The sequence below is a fragment of the Morchella sextelata genome, assembly GCF_020137385.1.
Source record: "Morchella sextelata strain SCLS chromosome Unknown scls_4, whole genome shotgun sequence".
Classification (NCBI taxonomy): Eukaryota; Fungi; Ascomycota; class Pezizomycetes; order Pezizales; family Morchellaceae; genus Morchella; species Morchella sextelata.
Window position 1 is genome coordinate 1,460,778 of NW_025408619.1, and position 21,815 is coordinate 1,482,592.

At 45.8% G+C, this 21,815-nt stretch overlaps 6 protein-coding genes across 6 annotated transcripts; 3 read left to right on the forward strand and 3 right to left on the reverse strand.

The window, feature by feature from the left end:
• Positions 1-688: 688 nt before the first annotated feature.
• On the reverse strand, positions 689-4,047 carry H6S33_010296 (uncharacterized protein; the record flags this gene model as incomplete). The annotated part of the gene is made up of 6 exons (XM_044841665.1): positions 689-1,252; positions 1,310-1,562; positions 1,634-2,745; positions 2,800-3,277; positions 3,339-3,856; positions 3,925-4,047. The coding sequence occupies 6 exons, from the start codon at positions 4,045-4,047 to the stop codon at positions 689-691; spliced, it is 3,048 nt and encodes a 1,015-aa protein (XP_044697439.1).
• A 936-nt stretch (positions 4,048-4,983) lies between these two features.
• Positions 4,984-7,784, reverse strand: H6S33_010297 (uncharacterized protein; the record flags this gene model as incomplete). The annotated part of the gene is made up of 6 exons (XM_044841666.1): positions 4,984-5,543; positions 5,596-6,158; positions 6,216-6,628; positions 6,677-7,619; positions 7,687-7,712; positions 7,767-7,784. 6 exons carry the CDS (start codon positions 7,782-7,784, stop codon positions 4,984-4,986), a joined length of 2,523 nt encoding a protein of 840 aa, XP_044697440.1.
• A 445-nt stretch (positions 7,785-8,229) lies between these two features.
• On the forward strand, positions 8,230-9,713 carry H6S33_010298 (uncharacterized protein; the record flags this gene model as incomplete). Its single annotated transcript, XM_044841667.1, has 3 exons — positions 8,230-8,455; positions 8,509-9,524; positions 9,594-9,713. 3 exons carry the CDS (start codon positions 8,230-8,232, stop codon positions 9,711-9,713), a joined length of 1,362 nt encoding a protein of 453 aa, XP_044697441.1.
• A 384-nt stretch (positions 9,714-10,097) lies between these two features.
• On the forward strand, positions 10,098-12,689 carry H6S33_010299 (uncharacterized protein; the record flags this gene model as incomplete). The annotated part of the gene is made up of 7 exons (XM_044841669.1): positions 10,098-10,230; positions 10,387-10,545; positions 10,606-11,003; positions 11,059-11,228; positions 11,299-12,338; positions 12,410-12,600; positions 12,660-12,689. 7 exons carry the CDS (start codon positions 10,098-10,100, stop codon positions 12,687-12,689), a joined length of 2,121 nt encoding a protein of 706 aa, XP_044697442.1.
• Positions 12,690-13,021: 332 nt separating this feature from the next.
• On the reverse strand, positions 13,022-13,790 carry H6S33_010300 (uncharacterized protein; the record flags this gene model as incomplete). Its single annotated transcript, XM_044841670.1, has 4 exons — positions 13,022-13,301; positions 13,369-13,487; positions 13,550-13,608; positions 13,679-13,790. 4 exons carry the CDS (start codon positions 13,788-13,790, stop codon positions 13,022-13,024), a joined length of 570 nt encoding a protein of 189 aa, XP_044697443.1.
• Positions 13,791-18,723: 4,933 nt separating this feature from the next.
• On the forward strand, positions 18,724-20,454 carry H6S33_010301 (uncharacterized protein; the record flags this gene model as incomplete). The annotated part of the gene is made up of 2 exons (XM_044841671.1): positions 18,724-18,825; positions 18,883-20,454. 2 exons carry the CDS (start codon positions 18,724-18,726, stop codon positions 20,452-20,454), a joined length of 1,674 nt encoding a protein of 557 aa, XP_044697444.1.
• Positions 20,455-21,815: the final 1,361 nt, after the last annotated feature.

Genomic DNA, 21,815 nt, shown 5'->3' on the forward strand with positions numbered 1-21,815 from the left:
AAATAATGTTTTCGCTACCTCACATAGCTCGTATACTTGGAATATTAGGTAGATACAACTAAAACTCTATTTGCAATTATTAGTGATACTGAAAGAACAAAATTGACATGCGTTTATGTCTATCCAAATCACTGTTTTTGTTTAACATATCGAGTGATATATCATGAACCTTTTTTTGCCCATCAATTTTGACATGCGTAATCTACTTTATATACAGGACTACATACAAATTGTAGTTAGTTATTGAGGTCCCGGGTGTAGTTACCTCTAGTAAAATAGAATCACTGTACCCTATCGCTGGTTAGTGTTTCGGGAACACTTACAAGTGGTGGATCTTGTTGCATTTGTTGTTTATTCTTCCGGTTCACTAAATTTATGGTATGGTCATTTTGTGAAGATTTCATGATGGGCTGGCACTTGATTTTAAGAAGCAGATTTAGGTCAATTACCGACACTTGTTCGGGGGGTTTACGTTTCATAAGAGTACGACTCTACTGACCATTTTGTTTGGTTGAACCGCTGGGCATATTCACAAGAACACATATTCAGGTCTAAAACTTTTAATAAGCAAAAGAAAAAAAAAGATCTCCACTTTCTACTCATACAGCCCCAAAATTTACAGGTAGTAGTTAATTGTCAACCTAGTCTCAAAGCACCACATCATCAGAATTATGTGCTTTTATCATATCTAGCGTCCACTGCGCAGGAATTCTCCAACGCCTGCACAGTATCCGACCAACTCCGCCAATCTGCTGGCCTCCTCCTTCTGTTCAATAGACCACTCCCCCAAGGCAGCCCTCAGCCCCCTCTCCCCATTATCGGCACCAACATCATTAACAATCGACTCCGAGTGACACTTCAAGAATACATTGATCCATGTCTGCACAAGCTCGTAATCTCTCTTACTCCTCAATCTTTGAGTTAATGAGTCAACAAACGGCACCAACTCCTCGGGCTGTAAGCTACGAATCTCCAAGTCCGCTGAAGAGGGAGGAAGTGTCTTGAAGTGATTGAGGAAAGTGGTGTAGTCCCCGTCAGCATCAACTAATAGGTGCGTGAATTCGCTTTCTCCGGTGTTGCGGGACATGCGCATGACACGAGATCTCTCAGCTTCGAGTGCTCGGATGGTCGCCAATTCATCTGTAGTATCGCTGCCTGTGATTGCAAGAGGATTCCCCTTATCTCCGAGGGAAGGAAGGAAAAAGGGTGCCTTCTCAGGAGCTTTGGGAGCTTCTTTAGGTTTGTTACGTTGCTAAATTTTGTGTTAGTCAAGTTCCAAACGGATAAATAGTTTGTAGGTTTAATTTACCCTAATGACATCTAGGTTCAATAATGTTTGCCATCTTGCGCGGGGGACAAGCGACATAGTCAACATCTTATCGCTTAATTGATCTGCGGTTGTGTAGACCCCTGTGCTATTTTCCTCTTTCTCGCTATCTTCGAACGCTGCCTCAATGATACTGATTCCGCCCTCTCCAGAGGCTGTTGGGGAAGTGAGATCTACGATCTCATCGTCCTTCAAATGTCTAGTCGGAACATGCCTAAAAAGTGTCCGGTTTGTCCTATATTTAAGAGGTTTCAGTGAGCATAGGAAGTCATGCAGTACTTAACTAAAACACCAGTGCTATCTTACCATAGGTCAACGCCAACACTGTCGACATGTGCCGTTGCCAAAAATTCACCAGTTCCAGAAAACGCCATTGCAGTAACTATACTTCTTGTTCGCACAGCATCGATTAGATGGCCGGTAGGCAAATCCCATATCCTAATTATGCTATCTGTGGAGGCCCCAAGTATCCATCGCCCATCGTTAGAAAAGCAGAAGTCACTTATCCTTCCTGCCGCGCCCCAAAGCTCACGAACAACTTTCCGTGTTTCAATATCAATTATTCTGATACACAGATCGTCGCAAGAAACAGCAAGAAGATCAGAGTGTCGATGTAGCTTGGCCCTAGTGATGGCTGTGAAGCTTTCCCAGTTAATCTCATGGAGGAGAACACCAGTGTTGAAGTCCCAGAACTTGATCTTTCCATCTAGCCCAGTAGAAATGACAGTACGGTTTAGGGCATCAGTAACCAAGCCAGTTACAGCCTTTGTATGCTTTCCCTTTCCGGCAACGCCGAATCGACCGAGTGTAGTTCCTTGGGCTTTTACCTGTTTCGCCTGTGCAGCTGTCATAGGTTCAGGGAAACGACGTCTATGAAGCCCACTCTGAAGGTTATACATATCGATTCCACCACTGCTTGATCCAAGCAATGCAAAGGTGCCACATGCAGAGATAGCGACACTTTTAACTTCTCCTTGATCCCTGGTTTCGAGGACCCATCGTCCGATCTTTTTACCCTGGAAGCTCCAACATCTCGCGGCTCGCTCTCCTCTATGTCCTGTGACGATACCCTCCCAGTCTCTCCCGGCACTCCCGGCACCGTCTTCGCCTGAGGATGTTGCGATACATGTTATAGGGCCGGCCTTTGCCTCTGAGATTGCCTCCGCGAGTGAGGCTGTAGTGGGGTTGTTTTTTGCTGCCTTTGTAACCTTCTTAACAGTAGCACCTTGAGAGAATTCAAAAGATTGTGCGTCATTCCTCAGGGAAAGAGCCCAGAAGGAGCGATCGAGGGATGATGAAAGAAGGAAATGAGAATTTGCCGGTGAGAAGAATGTAAGGCTTGTTATTGGCTGAGAGTGCCCGGAACGTGACCGAAGGATACGAGGAAGTGTTGTGTGCGGAGAGTCGAATATCCATTCCTAAAAGACTATAAGTAAGTATTTCAACTTGTGGAGAAGGTAAATTGTGCGAACCTTGACGCTGTTGTCTCCTCCGCTGGTAACCAGGACGTTTTGGCCTGCTAACCATTCTACGATTACACCAGATCCAGAAGGGCCCTCATGCGCGTTTCTCATGACGCCAACAACCTTTCGTTTCTTGAGGTTCCAAAGAGTGACATCTCCGTCATCATCTCCAACCGCAAGTATCTTCCCCCCTCCCTCGCCTTCCCTTTTAGTTTTGCCAGCACCAACTGCTGGATCCGTGCAGAATGAAATGCTTGTTACACGCTTCCCCCCCCGAGATGATGCTGCAATGCTGCCTGGCATTGCAGAGTTTAGTGTGAACAATGGGGTATCAGTGAGAATGTTGTGAAGATGTATCTCTCCAGTGGAATATCCAATGGCCAGGATAGAAATCACTGGAGTTTGAACAAGAGTAGTTATGGCCGGAGCGGATTTTGAAGAAGTTATTGGCGCAGGGAGGGGCGAAAGTATAGTGTGGATCTTTTTGCTGTAGATGATAATTTAGTACCTGAGACTAGAAAAGAGTCAAATGAGTGCTCTAGCCATACCTCGTTTTCACGTTCCAAATTTCTAGAGATCCATTCGCTTTCCCAACAACAACCTTGTTCAAGAAAGTGCTTGGATGCACAAGAGCCGTGACCTCGCCCACAACCTCAATCTCAGTATAAACCTCTCCAGTTGTCCTCCTCCATACCACTAATCCCCAATCGAAAGCGCCAACAACCCAGTCTCCAAATATCAGCAGCTCTCGCCATCTCCCATCCCGTTTACCTCCACTTTGTAATGTTCTGACCGGCTCAAGTTCAGCGATCTTCTTTCCTCTCTTGAAAATCCAAACGCGGATCAACTCATCGTCGAAGGCGGCGTATACGAGGTCCTTATGGGCGACGACTCGGCGGATGAGACCAGGAGTAGCAGGAGAAGATACGAACAAGAGATTTAGACGTCGGATATCGTAGGTTTGTAGGGTGTTTGAAAGCGCAGTTGTGATTTGAAAAGTCTTGCCTAATGGAAGAAGAGTAAATGGAGTCGCTGGCGCAGATGTCGAAGTTATGTGACCGAGAGCCTAGAATAGGTGAGATTGAGTAATTTTAAGTCGATAAAAATACAAAGCTAAAATCGGGGTCATCATACTCTGAAAGGGGCCAAAATCTTTGAGTGTAATGGCACTTGGGGTGGAGCGGCGCGAGTATTTGCAGCGACAACTCCCCCACCAGCTGCCACAATGGAGGTGCGCTGACGTTTATTGGGTGCCATAGCTGAAGTATTATAAATGCGCTGATATGATGGTGTTATTCAATTAGACGAATGGCAGAACACGGAACAGCTCACCTTGAAGCCTTGTGTTCCAATGGCACTGAAATTTGTACTAGTGGTTGGGGATCATGAGAATTTCAAGCAGATTTATTTTTTGTTAGCGTTGAGTTTGAGGCTCAATGATTAGATCGATCTGATAATGAATGACATCAGGGCTAGGGGTGACTATACCATCCACAAAGGTGTAACTACCTACATGTATGTACAAATCTGCGGGTATGCGAAATATCGCTACTGAATAATACAATAAAACTGGAGTCCTTATACTCATAACTCTTTGTATACCGGAATATCCAGTGACTTCCACCCTAAGTATAGTGACGAACACTTATGTTCTGTTAGGTTTAGAGGTTGGAATTCAACAAAAGGTTTCACTCATGGGCTTTTGTAGTATATAGATACTAGGGGTTCTACCACCTCGCCCCTCCAGATTTTGGTGGCCGGGTGGGCGGTTGCCATGCAAGTAGGGAGGAGCAAGCCGGGTAAGCGCAAAAGGTTTCGCAAATGGAGCTATTACAGTACATATTAGATATATTATAGATATTAGATAGATATTAGAAAGAAGAGATAAACATCCAGCCCGCAGAAACCACCAGATAACTCTAAGAATCTAAGAATACAGTTGCTTGTCGATACAATTACATGTCAACACAACTACATGTCCTATATACTCCTATGAATATTAACCTCTCTTGCGGAGAGTGCTACTATTGGGACAGGATAACCCTCCCCCTCCCAAAAAAAAAAAAAAAAAAAACTGGCCAAGTTCAAATCACGGATATTTTTGAAGAGTTTGTAAATAACGACCCAAGAAATTATTGCTTTCGAAAAAAGTACATATACACATTATCGCCGCCTGTCCATAAGTGTTTATCATTATTTCTTGCCCTTATTCTTCTTTGCGGTTCTCTTTTGTGCTCTCACATCCTTTTTCAACCTGGCATCGACAACCTTATATTTACCCTTGACACCCTTCGGCCTTCCATGGCCCTTATTACCACCTTTGGCAACAACAACTGTGACCTTTTTCTTTGGTTTCTTCTTCGCTGCCTTTTGCATAAGCTTTGTGATGCTTTGTGCTTTGTCTTTCTCCGTAACACCATCCTCGTCCGCCATCAATGCACTCTTCTTACGCAGCTTCTCCATCCTTTGATGAGCCTTGAACTTCTTGCGATCCTTAGCTTCTTGAACCTTCTTGATCGGTCGAGCATTTAAAGCTCGCATCTTTTCCTTGATCGCTGCTGCACCCTCGGCGGTAATAGGACGTATAGGCTTCGAATGATTGTTTTCGTCGTCAAGGAACCAGTCAGGAAGGCCATCCTTATCCCGGAAGGAAAACTTATTGAAATTGTCATCTATAATATCAATTTTGGCCTTTTTCCCTGAAGCAATTCGTTGTGCAAGAGACATGGCTTCAGCGGTGATGATGTTGATGTCTAAATGGCGTATTAGTACAACCTACGCAGAATGAGATATATTGAAACTCACCAAGCTTGCCGTTCTTTGTAGGTTCTTGAGTTGAATCCCAATGTTCATCTTTGCTTCCCTTGACAATCTCAATACCGTCATCTTCCCATTCTTCCTCGGTTTCGAAACCATCCTCCGACCCTGCGAGCTCCTCTTCAGCTTCATCAGCCATTTCCTCGTCACTCGCGTCGACTGCTGTATCTGCATCTCTCATTTCTTCATCTGAGCCCTCATCATCCCCTTCATCTTCCTCGAGATCTGATCCGTCTTCACTTTCGGCTTCGTCGTCAATGTCTGCAAATATTTCCTGATCAAAGAACATGGCAGCTCTTTTGCTTAAGCCATCTTTGCCCTTAACGTGACTGTCGTCTAAGGTTGTCATCAGTTTGTCTTTCATTTCACCATCTTCATCCTCACTGTCGCTTTCATCGCTGCTCTCCGCTTCGTCAACCAAGACCTCGTCGTCACTGCTTTCTTCCTTCTCCTCTATACCATGCCATTCGCCGTCCTCATGCTCTTTTCTCGCCTTTTTGGCTTTATACTTTGCGTCGGTTTCAGCTTTTCTTTCCCGATATTGCTCGTACCTGTCATTGCAAGATTTGATTAGTAAAGATAATGAAAAGTTCGATACGATGCCTTACAAGCCATCTAATTCGGCCTCCATCCTGTCTGCCTCTTCATCCTCTGTGTCATCGACCTCCGAATCACCCATATCTAAATCTTTTCTTTTCTTGTCATCCTCTTCAACAACCACGTTCATTTTGCCCTTCACTACCTCCCCTAGGGCACCGGCTTTGTCGACAGGTTTAAGACCAAACATGGAGTCCCATTGTTGCTCTTGTCCGATTTCCATCGGGGTTGTCATGTGAAGCTGTAACCGTACGATCTCTTTTTGTTTTTTCTCATTTTCTCTTCGCCTTGCACGTTTCTTTTCGGCGGATTCTTTCTGTTTGAGAAGCTCGAGATCTTGTTCGATTTGTAGCTCTTCGTCCATAGGGGTGATTTCGGCGGCTTCAACGACCTTGTCATCCTTTTTCTTGACTACCAATCCAAACTATTACACGTCAGTCCCGTAGCGAAGCCTGAGTGTAGGGAATTTTACCTTTTCCCTGACGGAAAGTCGCCATTTGAGCAAATGTTTGAATTCTTTTCGGCCTAAGACCCTAAGATCCTGACAGCAGTTTCGGATCTCTACGGTTGTTTCTGGTAGCTTGGAAATCGCCGCAATGGCTAGATCTCCACCCTTTTTTTCCTCGAAGGACAGCCTGTTTAAGCTTCCTAGCATTTGAATTGGATCCGTAGTCTCAATGAACTCATTGACAGGAACTTCCTTGAATTGCAGGTAATCGCCCTCCTCGTAACCATCCCTTTTTCTCTTTTTGACCTCCGGATTGAAGACCTTAGCCTCATTATTCGGGGTAGCGTCCGGCAATTCCTCGAATACGCTCCGGGGGTCAAGGAATTTGGGGTCTACTCTTTTAGGAGCTTTATAACCTCTGCAAACTACGAAGATTTCCGCAGATACGGCACGTGACGATGGGGGCTTGGTGGCTTCAACTTTGGTGAACAGCTGATTGAACACCCACATAAGGTTGTTAAAATCACGAGAGCGGAAAACCTTGGTAACGAAAGTTCCTCCTTCTATCAGAAACTCCGTGGCGAGCTTGAGAGACTGGAGCACAAGCTCTGCCTGTGTGAAAGCATCCTGAACCCACGCAGTACCAACGTTTGGAGCACCATCATGCATGACGGTATCCGCTTTCCATGACTTCAAATGTCCTCGGATTGTGGCCCTGCATTTTTCTGTGGTGATATCGCTTTGAAAGGAAATAACTTTAGGGATAGGCTTGATTGGCGCGAGATCAACGGCGACAATAAGGGAGTTTACGGGCATGCATTCCGCAGCAACCTGGGACCAGGAACCTGGGGCAGCACAGAGATCGAGGACGACTTTGCTCTTTTCGAGGAAATTGTATTTCTTGTTAAGTTGGATCAATTTGAACGCGGCACGAGCACGGTAGCCTTTTTGTTTGGCGAGCTTGTACCTATAAAGATTTTAGTTTCTGGAAATTTTCAAGGTGTCGGATGTGGGATCATTTTTTTTCTGCGTACCATTTATCAAGACGGCCTTTTCCATGCTAAAAAACGACTCAATTAAAACACATTCGGGTATATAAGGGGAGGTAGCTCACCTTCTTTTGAATCGCCATTGCGGGCAAAGGCAGAAAAGAAGCTGAAGGGAATGGTACGCGGGGTTCTGTCTGTTGAAGGTGCTGGAGAGAATAGCAACCTCGAAATTCATTTTTTCTTTCTTGCCAAGATTTCACTGTGCGAAACTACGCTAGTATACGCCAAGAATGAGGCTCAAATTCGTGTTAGGAGTGAAGCCCTAATTGCTCAGCCCTGTCATCCGCAACCTGTCCTCCTTCCAGTATCATTCCAGCGGGAGTCCCGGAGAAGATCTTTGTGAACCCCTGGAATTGATTCATAGCCCTCAACTACCCGGTTCAGCTTCTTGATTTAGAAAAGGAGGTCGATCAGACTCCTGTGACGAAGTACCTTGACACCAGTATTATATAAAGCAACCTTATCCGCTTGACATCTTCTCGTCGAGTCTACAGTACTGCGACAGAGTTCGCAACATCCAAGCTTAAGATGTTTACCACATTCGTTGAAGTTTGGGCGACTCCGCTCTTGTTCTTCTCGATGGCATTTACCTTCATGTTGATGTGTTTACCTACAAGGCATCATCCATCAAACAATGAGAAGAAGCGGGTTGTCGTGTTGGTGTTAGGGGATATTGGCCGGAGTCCAAGGATGCAGCATCATTGCTTGTCGTTGGCAAAGAAAGGAGCTATAGTGGATCTTGTGGGATATGAAGGTCTATTTTAGCCCAACTATACGCTTCTGAACTACGAGCTAATATTCAATTAGAATCACTTCCTCGTCCTGAGCTACTCGGAAATACTAATATACACAGATACCCTCTTCCGGTGCCTCCAAAGTTATTCAACACTTCTACACCGCTTACATTCGTCATTTTTGCACCTTTCAAGGCATTCTTCCAGTTCACCTCATTGCTTTACTGCCTTCTCTATGTTATCCCGCCATCAGCAGGCTATATTCTTCTACAAAACCCACCGGCCATACCTACTCTCATTGTCACCCAGTTCGTTAGCAAGCTGAGAATGCAGAAGGTTGTTATTGATTGGCACAATTTTGGATGGAGTATTTTGATGATGAAGCTCAACGAGCATCCTATTGTGTGGTTCTGCAAATTTTACGAGAAAGTCTTTGGGAGGGCCGCATACGCAAATTTTACGGTTACAAATGCTATGGCAAAAGTTTTAAAGGATGATATGGGAATCAAAGCTCCCATCAGAACTTTGTATGACCGACCGCCAATGCATTTTGTCCCGCTAGACGCTGCTGCTAAGAAGGAATTTCTTGAATCGCACCCCGCAACTAAACGCCATGCAGCTGCTATACTTTCAGGGAAAACCAAGATGATAACTTCTTCCACATCCTGGACGCCAGACGAAGATTTCTCTCAGCTGCTCGCAGCTCTTCTTTCATATGACAGTTATGCGAGTGGAGCAAACTTTCTCAAGCCTGGCTCAGCTCCTTCAATTCTTGCAGTTATCACTGGCAAAGGACCCCTGAAGGATGGGTATATGGCTACGATTGAGAAGCTTGAATTTCAATTTATCACCGTAGAGACTGTATGGCTGGAATCGGAGGATTACCCGAAGATGATTGCCTGTGCCGACTTGGGAATAAGTTTGCATACTAGTACTTCTGGTGTAGATTTGCCAATGAAAATTGTGGACCTATTTGGCGTGGGCGTTCCGGTTGCTGCGTTCGGGTTTTATGCTTTGAGGGAGTTGGTAAAGCATCGCGAGAATGGAATTGTATTCAAGGATGGTCAAGATCTGGGTGAAAATCTGAAGGTATAGTTTATTCATTGGATTCATATCTTACAATTTGCAGGCGTTGTTGACTAATACATTCCCTAATAGACTTTGTTTAATCCGAGCTCAAGGGAGTTGGAACGGTTGAAAATGGGGGCTATGAAGGAGACCCATGATCGATGGGACGAGAATTGGGATAATATAGCTGCACCAGTTTTTGGACTTTGAGGGGACATTAGTATTTTTTCACATAGATTTGTTTAGTCAAGAAAAGTTGTGCATAGCGGACGAGATATCATCTGTTGACTTAACCTCACATATTAAGAGCATCCTAATTAATGGCCCAAAGGGGTTTGACTGGGTTTATTAAAGCTTAACACCTTCTTGGGAAACATATATCCCTTACCTCCCGTAGGGATCTGCTTCACGTGACCGTACCTACTCTAGCGTATCTGCCCCACTGTGCAACCCTTGATAAACAACCCCTCCCAACCCCGCCAAAATACCAGAAATCATTTGCTGCCTGTTATTTCAAGAGACACCACGCGCGACATCTACCCCTAGTACTCTGAACGGTTCATGGCCTCTGAAGCAGCAGAAAAATTATCCGCCATGTCTATCGCCGACGCACAAACTGTTTCCCACGGGCCTTGCTCGAATGCGGCCGAGTGGAAATCACAGCTCGAATCAGCCTCAGGTCTTCCTGAGTCATTCTCTTTGACCAAAACTCTTGTTTTTAAGCCAAGTATGAATATTCCGTCCCCAAAACTACACCTTTTTCTAGAATAAAACTATGCTTTTACAAGGAAAAAAGTGCGCGAGTGAGAGAGAAGCTGTAATTAGTGTTTTTAAATGCGCGCATGAATGTCATGAACAAATTTCTTATAATGGAGACTTTTAGAAACCCCAAAATCGCAGACTGCCATCCTTATCGTCCTTGTCGCCCTAGAGGATACAAACACCCCATCCAGCCTCATCGCAAAGGCGGTCAATGTCAAAGAGCCTCGCATGGCTGCCGCAGATGCGGTCCAGACTGTGTTGGGAGTAGAACCGGCTAATGGTAAGCATCCAATCATTTCTTCACAAACAATTGAACGAATATTGATAGCTTTAAATACAGTTTCTCCTCTTTCCATCACCAAGGCAAACGCTACTGCTGTTCAGGTGGTGCTCGACAGCCGTCTGGTCGAGTCTACTCCTAAGATCGCAGTTCATCCCTCAAAGTCAGATGTAACCGTGTTTATTTCAGGGACGGAGATCAAGACTTATTTGGAGGGAACTGGTGTTAAGGTCACCGTTGTAGATTTCGGACTGGCCAGCGTCCAGGCCGCTTCAAAGGAGGTTGCTAAGGCTCCTCCAGTAAAGGTTTCAACAAAGAAGGATTCCGAAATCCATGGCGCGGAGCTTATTGGTATTACTACAAGGAAAGAAGCCGATTTCTCGAACTGGTACCAGCAGGTTCTTACCAAAGGTGATATGCTGGACTACTATGATATCTCTGGATGCTACATTTTGAAGGTTTGGCCCTCGATTGACTTCATGATGGATTGAGCTAACTGGACACTCTGGATAGCCGTGGTCCTATGCGATCTGGGAGAAGGTCCAGCGCTGGTTTGATGATAACATTAAGACCATTGGAGTCGAAAACTGCTACTTTCCCATGTTTGTTTCCGCGAAGGTCCTCGAGCGCGAGAAGGATCATATCGAAGGATTCGCTCCTGAAGTAGCTTGGGTCACTAAGGCGTATGTTTTAATACATATTCCAATAAATAACTCACAATGGAGCGCTGATTTTATATCTACATATCTACAGCGGTAGCACCGATCTCGAGGAGCATATCGCTATCCGCCCTACCTCAGAGACAGTTATGTACCCCTACTACGCCAAATGGATTCGTAGTCATCGTGATCTCCCCTTGAAATTGAACCAGTGGAACTCAGTTGTCCGCTGGGAATTCAAGCACCCCCAACCTTTCCTCCGCACACGTGAGTTCCTCTGGCAGGAAGGCCATACCGCACACATGACTCGCAAGATGGCCGAGGAGGAGGTGATGCAGATCCTTGACTGGTACTCTGGTGTCTACTCTGAGCTCCTCGCTGTTCCGACTATCAAGGGTAAAAAGACAGAAAAAGAGAAGTTTGCTGGTGGTCTCTTCACTACCACTGTAGAGGGTTATATCCCAACAACCGGCCGTGGTATCCAGGGAGCAACATCCCATTGCTTGGGTCAGAACTTCTCAAAGATGTTTAACATCATTGTCGAGAACCCGGACTGGAAAGAGGGAGACCCGGAGGAAGACAAGAAGGTGTATGTGTGGCAAAACTCCTGGGGTCTGTCGACCCGTGTCATTGGTGTCTGCGTTATGATTCATGGTGACAACAAGGGTCTTGTCCTCCCCCCTAAGGTGGCCGCTCACCAGGTCGTCATCGTCCCCTGTGGTCTCACCGCAAGAACTACTGATGAAGAGAGAAAGACCCTCTTGGAGGGCGTCTCTGAGATCGCAGCCACTCTGCAAAAGGCTGGCGTCCGTGTCAAGGCTGACACTCGTGAGACCTACTCTCCCGGATACAAGTTCAATGACTGGGAGCTTAAGGGTGTTCCATTGAGAATTGAGTATGGTCCCAAGGATATTGTGAAGAAGCAGGTCCTCTCCGTCCGTCGTGACAATGGCGAGAAGACACCCATTCCTCTTGATGGACTCGCATCTACAGTTCAAACTCTCCTTGACACTATTCAATCAGATCTATACAACAAGGCGAAGAAATCATTCGATGAGCACACCAAGATTATTACCAAGTGGGAGGAATTCACCCCGGCATTGAATGCCAAGAATGTCATCCTTATTCCCCACTGTAAGCTTATCTCATCTTTATGCATACCAAATAAAGCTCATTACTTACAATCCTTTTTTACCGGAACTTAGGTGACCGTGAGGAGTGTGAGGATGAGATCAAAGAACGCAGCAAGGGCACTAATGAGGGCGGAGAGCCAGAGGACGCAAAGGCCCCATCCATGGGTGCCAAGTCTTTGTGTATTCCATTTGAGCAACCAACCGGTGAACACGCCATTGTCCTGGGAACCACAAAGTGCACCCAATGTGGTGAGAATGCAAAGGTACCTATTGAATTATATCTCTATAATTTGTTCTTGGCCTATATTGACTATTTGAATAGCATTACACACTTTTTGGAAGATCCTACTAGTTTTGAGGTTTCTTCCATACTTATTTTCTGTTTCTGGTCAAAAATTCAATCCAGCATTTCTTTGCTCTTTGTACGCAATTGACAGATGAGGAGAGATACATGTAGTACCCAAATCTGATTCTTTACCAAACTTGTTTGCTCACTATGATAATCATGGTCACCTCCTTTACCTTGGATAAGCCATTGTAAGAAGTCAAAGGCACCACTAAACAGAAGGACTTTTGCAAAATATGATATATCGCAGTCGCGAAGCTCGACTCTTTGTTAAAATTGTATAATATTTATGTAAAAATAGCTTATGAAAAAGTCGCCGAATTTCTGATTAACTGGATCTAAATCTTCACGCCTTCAATCCACTTGGAAAGAATATTAACACACAACTCGAGGCTTGTAAGCCATTCCTCGAGCTGGGCATCGCAGTTCTCTCCTAGTTTCGCATAGAATGAATTGCGTGCGGGGCAAGCCTTCATGGCAAGACCAAAGATAGGCCTCACCATAAAACTGTGATGCTGCTTGAGAGTTACGCCGTATGCGTTGGTGAACGAAGTGGACAGCTCTTCCGTGGGGTTTGAGACACTCTTACGAAGCCCAGTTGAGGTGAATGAGAGACCACTGTAAGTTTATTAGTACGTTTTCCCAACAAAAAGATAAATTGATGATTGGAAATGGATAAACTCACCGAGTGAGCCAGAGGAGACCCTCAGTAGCTGTTTTCTGTTTCTCTGCCGTCTCGTTCTTGACGAGATCCTGTAGAGTTTCTGACTGCGCGGGGGCCGCGAGCTGACGGTCGCGGATTTTCTAATTGGCTAATGTCAATACATGGCTTTTAAGCTCCTGTGGGGTTATAACTCATTACACACCTTGATGTTTCCGGTCATGTCGCTCTGAACAACAGAGAAGGCTGTAGCCTCGAACAGATCTTAAAAACCATACAGAGTAAGCTGCTGAGATGAACAACGGAACTGGAGCAGTTCATTTTGTTTACATACCAAAGAGCTTTACCACGGACTCGCAAGCCGACAAGAACTCAGTTGTGGAGATCTGACCATCCTTGACCGGGACGTCTTTGAATGATGGCTTTCCGTCAAAATAAGTTGCCATTGTGTTTGTTGCTGGTATGTAATGTAATTGGGGGTTGATGGATTGATGGATTGAGTTCTGTTAGGGGATTGTTCTGGCCAAGGTAGTTGTTGGAATTGGACTGATTCAGGAGACCGGTGGGTTTACTAAGTTTATATACTCCAGGAACTGTGAAGGGATGCGTTGGACTGGCGAACCGTGTGAGGCATGGCGCTACCCCGCCATACCCATTCGGCTTAGCATCAATGTAAATAGCAGGGTGCAACGAGCTTAGAATCCATGATTTGAGTGGCTGCCTGTCCTTCATTCTATGCATGCACCTGCAGTAGGTACTCTACTCTACACGTCCCCCGTACCGTGTACGCGTAGGCGTGGGCTCATCGCGGGTACACTCATGAAGAGGTTGGGAATATGAAAACAAGTGGGGGATGTAAAACCGATGATTGAGCCAACAGTGTTTACAGGTAGAAGGCTTTAGGGCTTCTGACTTCACGATTGGTTCTTGGTTCTTCGTTCTACTCGTCTGCTCTAATCTGACAATGTAACTCTAGCTACATGTATGATAGGGCAGATCAGCATCGTGTGTTTTATTGAGCTCTCGGGTGACTGGCTGCCGGAGATATGTGGGAGATACGGGAACCTCAGCTGTTATGCTTATTATTGGATCTCAAGCTTGCTCAGCTTTGCGGACACATTTACTATCTGGTCTTGGCGTAAAGTATATCACGTGATGGTGGTCTTTAGTGCCGAGTGATACCTGATGAAGTATTAACGAGAGCACCCACCAATGCTCAGCCAATTAAGCTTTATCTACTCTACATGTATATGATAGGCTTCATATATGACCTTATTTTAACGAAATAAAAAGATAAGCTGATCTCGTTACTTATTTTACTTTTGTTGAATTAAAGCACGATTTCTACTCTTCAAATAGAGAATTTATCTATAGCTCTCTCTAGAAACTATGTACAGTACTAGGTACTAGTCTTGATGCCGTTATTTTCTTGGTTCCTTTGACTTGTGCCTCTTGTAATTATTCTTTAAATGATAGTACGACTTTCGGCCCTACATACAGCCACTCTGCAAAAGTGTTCGTGATTCCGATTTCGGAGTGAGACATTTCTCTATATGTAACCGTGGCGGACCATTAAGAGCCCCAAGAGAAAACGTTCCCAGTGAGCAATGGAGCCCGGAATCAATGAAAAATAAGATCAATGACCTATCTTCTCTTATATATAGTCACAAACTATATTATATATTTTTCGTTGTTTTGAATCTCTCCATTAATAGCATCAACGTCACGGGTGCGCCACACTGCGCACTGACATTAAAACTAAATCACGAACACTTTTGCTGAGTGGCTGTAGCATGATTCCTGACCTGTCAATATTGCCAGTCTATGTGTGCAATTTAAAGTTAGGGTCGGGTGAGATCGAAATTAGTAACAAAAATAGTAAGGCCTGCTAGAAATAGCTACCGCAGCTTTGAGGAATAACAAAAGTCGAGTGAAATCATATGTTATCACTCGGTTAACGAAATCATAATCCCAAACCCAAACCTGACCTTTTTTTTTGTTTGTTTAATTCATTAATTCCCAAACCTGACCTTCGGAGTAGAGTGTAGAATAGTTTTGTACCAATCTTGCGTGGGAAAGTTTAGAACTAAGTTAGAGTTTGGTTTCCAGCCGCGCTCTAATACGGCCCAACTTTGAGGTTTGTATCTTTCGGTGTGTCCCCTAGCCCGAGAGTTCTGGAACCGTACCGTCCGGCGTCCGACCATTCTGTAGAAGGAGACTTAAAATTCAAAACACGTGAGATAATGTAAGGTAGACTAATTTGTATGCTAAGAAGGGTTCCGGGTTATAGGAGTCTTTTGCCCGGTCTGTGTTGATTTTCGTACGCAGAAGCCGCGATAAAAACCCGGGGACTTTATGATTCTTACGCTTAGTTAGATGATTTACTACATGCAGTCTTTGCAATTGGTACCGAGGCGTAGTTATATATCTAGTCTATACTTCGAGGTAGTCCAAGTCCTACTGATCTATGATCAAGAATGAGTACATATGCTCAATTTCATAAAATCTTACCGATATCACTACTCCCTCTTTCTCATGGAATCAGGTTTCTCGGATGTATTAGATACATATAACTTGTGAACGCCAGTCCAGAAGTTACCATGGCCTTCCATGATCTATAGATGGTAGATCTCGATAAAACTCTAGATAATGATTGTGCGATATCGACTGGGACCCGTGCGAAGGTATGATTGTGGGGCAGATACTTTGATAATACCGCTGGCTCGAGAAAAGGGCAGCTATATAACGGCCTGAGAGTTTATGCTACGATAGAGCGGAATCGACCGATGCTTCTTCGACTTCATTTATGGCCAACTCTCCTTCCCGTTACACCTCAGCCGGCCTTTGAATTTTGCGCCCTTGTCTACTTATTCTTATTACCCATTTCAACGAATAGGTCCTTTCGACTGGTAGGAGATTGCATTGGTGTCTTCTGCACCTTTATGATGATGGCGCGATAAAAGATCTGAATTAGACTCGGTGTCGTTTCTTACTAGGGTTGTTGAAGGCCTCGAGATCTGGTCTAAGCTATCAATTCGAAGCGTATAAATATAGCCGAACCCAGCGTTTTAAATTGGGAAGCTCAATTTTATCGAAGATACACTGACCTCGTAATGTTGTGTTTCGTTTTTAGACGGTTGGTCTTGCATGCAGAGCTCGAGGCAAAGTTATGTAGTCTTACGCCTACCAGGCTTCGATTCCCTCGACGTCCCCTCCCATTTTGGGGAATGCCCCATGTGCCCCGAGCAGAACACTCTTTTAGGAACCCTAATCCCGCGAAATAGATGGTGCCTAAAAACAACCACGCGACTTTTAAAAGGTCACGTAGTCTCAACTACAGTCGCACCTCGCTATGTCGTATCTCGATGTCCCGGATCTCTTGCTGTCTCGTACGAATTGGCCTGCTACTTGTTTTCCACACCAAAACCTATTTGCTATCTCGTATTTTGGCACTTTTCGGATCGTACGGAAAATTGAGAACAGATATCCCCTGTCTCCATACAAATAGTATTTGCTATCTCGGATTTTTAGGTCTTGGAAGTAGTTATAGTGGGGGTTGAGGGAGCAGCTATTCTAATAGAGAAGTGAGCTTAAGGAGGATTCTGCACTGCTCTGTACATGGGCTCAGAGTAGGCTCAGAGGATCGCTCCATCTCTCATTTATAGGAGTTAAACCTCTCAATAACCTTTATATGAATTTCAGGATATTTTAACAACTGATACTTGTATCTATCTCTAATTTGGTACCTGTTCGAATTCCAGTTATTTAGATAGATTCAGCATGAAATTCCACCCAAAAATGAAGATTTTTTGATTCCATACCCCTGTCAGCTTGGGAATTATTATTTGCTGTCTCGTATATTTGCTATCTCGTACGGACTGAGCTCCTCGAACGCGCTAACGACATAGCGAGGTGCGACTGTATTAGACTGGGCAAGAGCTCCACGGTGGCGATCCATCGTTGAGACTTCTACAGCTAGAATCGCATGGCACTTAACAGTTTACGAATGATTACGATCGTTGGGTCTACGAGTTTTATTACTGTTGTCACTTTGATGGAGTTTTCTACGAAAAAAAAAACGAAACAATTAGTCATATTAAGAAGAAAAGAAAATAGTGGGCGCACGAGAAAACTGAAGAACTTTTTTTTTTTAAATTTTTTTTTATTGATTTAAACTATATAAAAAAGAAAACTATATAAAAACTATATAAAAAAGAAAACTATATAAAAAATATAGTTTTCAGGACCTGTCAGACTTCCATCCCCATCCACCCCCATCTCCAGCCTCCAAAAGGAGACAGACAGAGACAAGGGTCGAGATCATAGCCACCACCGCCGAAGCAGAGGCAAAGAGGCATCACTCTTGGATGGGGAGGATTAACCTCATCCCCCAGGTTGGAGATTCTGTGGCTCTGGTAAAGAGTTCAGAAGAGGCGATTTACTATAGAAATGATCCTATGAAGTAAAATCGCATAGTGAGAGAAGAGGGGGGCGGGGGGCTCGTCGGTTTTATGCCATCTTGCCAAGACAGAGGGCGGCCAAATTTTTTTGCGGGTCTTGCCCTACTCTGCGTAGGTCGGGAGAATTTTTTCCTGCAAGGGGTTGGCTTGGCTGTGCGGTGGTGTGCGGCGGAACCGCGACTGGGTTGGGCTCGGCAAATGAGCGCGACTACGGGCAATCAGCTGCAGGGCGAATTTACATCTCTGCGATAGTGGATATAAGGTGTTGAATTTTTGAGGGTTTCCATTCGACTTTACCGCACTGCTCGCTCGCTCTAGGGCGGAACATCAGTAATTGATACATGTGCTTCCCAAAACTTATTTAACCACGTCAAACTCAGAATACACAGGATCTTTTTCTGTCCGAATGGTTGAAAATAGCATCTGAAAGTCTGGACAGAATTGGAGTCTTGATGAGTACAAACATGTAATTACAAACATGAGGTAAAGATCGTTCGATCGATATCTACTACCGCGATACTTCAATCGAAACCCCCATACCTACAGTGCGTGCACAGATGTTTCACGAGACCACTGAAGACTACGATCTCTACCCGTACGTATCTACTTATAAATACCTAGACATATCAAACAATTGCCCCCACTGATATCATTGTTTCCAATATCAAAAGTCATATCCCTGTGACATGCCTGTGATGACAAATATTAAATTCTGTCAACCCCACCTCTTATCGATTAGATTAGATAAGACAAGACGCACACACCTTTTCTCACGATTGTTTTGCCACAGCTCTCTCCCGGTTTCCGCGGATTTGTAACTCCTGCAGGAGAGAAACATTTAGTATTGAAAACCACCACTTCCCTCCATAATCCTCACAACCCCCTCTGTAAAGTAGAGAAACAAAGAAAGAAACAAGCCATGAGTGCTATCCTGAGCGCCGATGATCTGAACGACTTCATCTCCCCCGGAGTCGCATGCATCAAGCCCGTTGAAACACTCCCCGCAGCACCCCCGAAAGATGTACCTTCTCCCCCGATCTACTAATTGCGCTCCACCAAAGCTAACATACACTGACAGAACCCCTATGAAGTCATTCTGGAAGACAAAGCGCCCCAGACTTTCACCCCCGCACAGATCTCGCTGACCGACTGCCTCGCCTGCTCTGGATGCGTCACCTCCGCCGAAGCTGTCCTCGTATCCCTCCAATCGCACAACGAAGTGCTTGCGAACCTCGCCGCGCCTGCGTCCAAAGACAAGAAGTTCGTTGCTTTAGTGAGCCCACAGACACGAGCGAGTCTGGCAGTGACCTACGGCGTCACGGAAAAGCAAGCGGGATGGATGATTGAGCAGCTCCTCTGCGGCAGCGAAGGCATCCGCACGGCCACGCTGGAGGGCGAGGAGAACGGTCAGTCAAAGATACGGGGCTTCGACCTAGTGCTGGACACCAACATCGCTGAGGAGATTGCGCTCCACTACGCCGCCGAGGAGCTCCTGGCATCATTATCGCAGCCCGCCGGTGAAGGGATCTCAAAGAAGCCGATACTCACATCTGCTTGTCCTGGATTTGTGTGTTATCTGGAGTCAACGCAGCCAGCACTCATCCCACACCTCTCAACCCTAAAATCACCGCAAGCCATCCTTGGAACCGCCGTAAAAACACTCCTCCAGCCCGACTCCGGCCCCTCGGGCGTCTACGTCGTCGGCATCATGCCCTGCTTCGACAAGAAGCTCGAAGGCGCCCGCGGCGAGCTCACCTCCGCCGCCTGGGGCCCCACCACCGACGAAGCCCCAGTCCGCGACGTCGACTGCGTCATCACAACCCGCGAGCTCATCTCGCTCGCTCAGTCCCTAAACCTCGACTTCTCGACGCTCCCCCGGAAACCACTGACACAGCCACCCACCGATGCCGTCCTCAGCCTCCTCTCCCGCCCCGGCCGCATCCCGCTTACCGACCACACCGCCGGCACCAGCGGCGGCTACCTCACCCACATCGCCGCCCGCCTCATCGAGCAGACCCCCGGCGCACAGCTCCGCGTTGAGAAGGGCCGCAACGTCGATACCGTCGACTATGTCGTGTTCCGCCCGCCGTCCGCCGATGGCGGGGAAGAAGAAGTCATTGCGCGTCTGGCCCGCTGCTACGGATTCCGGAATATCCAAAACCTGGTAAGGCGCCTCAAGCCCGCGAAGACACGGGTACTCCCCCGATTTGGGAAGGCACAGGCCGCGATCGCCGCGCGTAAGGCTAAGACTGCCGCTGGTGCCGCTGGCGCTGTGGGGTCGGAGTATGCATATGTGGAAGTCATGGCGTGTCCTGGCGGGTGCACGAACGGCGGCGGGCAGGTTAAGTTTAACGACGAGATTGCCTTGCCGTTGTCCTCAGAGTCGATGCAGAATCAGAAGGAGTGGGTGGCGAGGGTGGATGAGGCGTACTACTCTGCTGGCGAGGAGGAGGAGAGGAGAGATGGGGGGGTGAGGGGTGGCGCGGTGGAGGCGTTTGTGAAGGCGTGGGAGAGCAGGACGGGGATTGAGAAGGAGAAATTGATGTTTACGGGGTATAGGCAGGTGGAGAATGATCTTGGGAAGACGCAGGAGGTGGATGTGGTGGCGAGGGCGGCGGAGCTGGCGATGAAGGCGGGCGGGGGTTGGTAGTGAGGGGAGGGTGGGGAAAGGCGTTTTGGGTGCTTTTTTTTGTTTTAAATTTGTTGGTTTATGTAGAGTAGTTAGCGTTAGGTAGATGGCCGGGAGTTATAATATCCAAAAGTCTTCTCTTTCTTTCTGTCTTTTGGTTTTCTGGTTTTGTTTGATTTATTGAGCAAGTACATTTGGTTACTAAGTTAGAGCTTGACTTAGGGGGGAATGCATGGGAATGTTTGTTTATGTGGGACGAAATGGTTTGATTTGTAATGATGAGGTTCATGGGATATCACTCGCTGATTTTAGGAGTTGATACCTTGATGCACAATCGCAGCGTCCACTCCTTACACTTTTCTCCAGCCCTTTCAGATGTATTCCGTTCGATCTAGTAGATATATCATTCTAATTAACGACGATACAAGTACAAATGTCTATACATCAATAGCTGCAACTATATCTCCACCAACTGTAGCACAGGGGAGCTAGCTTAGTTGGTTCTCAATACCAACAACATCGTGGTGCGGTACTACATGATGAGAGTGCAGAATGATAGTAATGTTTTTGATGGATGAGGGAAGGAGAAGGGTGTGGTGGGTAAAGGTGTAGAATACCCGGCAGGTGGTAGAATTTCCTGATGCAATAGAGTGCATATTCACACCAGGCAGGGCGATAGCCAAATAGTAGAGGCTCAAAATCGTGTAGTCTGAGACTGTCGAGAGATCTCAGAGGGGATAAATACCCCTAATAAGGATACTCGTAAGCCTTATGTATAGGTTTTCAACACCTTTGGCTTTCTACGGGGAGATGCGGGAATGCAGCATAGTGAAAGAGAGAGAGAGATGCGTATATGGTCCACTTAACTTCCAAGACAAGCTGGGCTTGGGGATACATAATCTTTGCGCATTGAAAGCCAGCGATGACAGATATTCAACATGGTAAGAGGGAAAACTACAGAAATCTCTGGACTGTACGTCCCTCTGTTATATTCACTAACGTCGACGTTGTAAGTTTGGTCTTGGCACGAGTGATAGTATATAATTAAACACATTCTCCCGGCAAATACTACTAGTAGGTTGTCAATTCGAAGAAAGAGCCTGAGGTCAATCGAAAAAGATATAGCGCAGAAATACAGAATAGGTAGTCTAAGCTATATATGTCTATCCAGTTAACTCTTAGCAATTACAATCCCCTACAACTTGCCGCTATCTCCGCGCTCCAGGTTAAGCTTAGGCTATACTTTTTTTGAATTTAACGCAAGTTTTCCATTTATAGTAAAGCGCTGGGAACGTGTAGTACGTACTCATCAGGATCAGATAATTTCTGAAGTGGCAGTATCCAAGGAAACGAATGCATGTACAGCCACTCTGCAAAAGTGT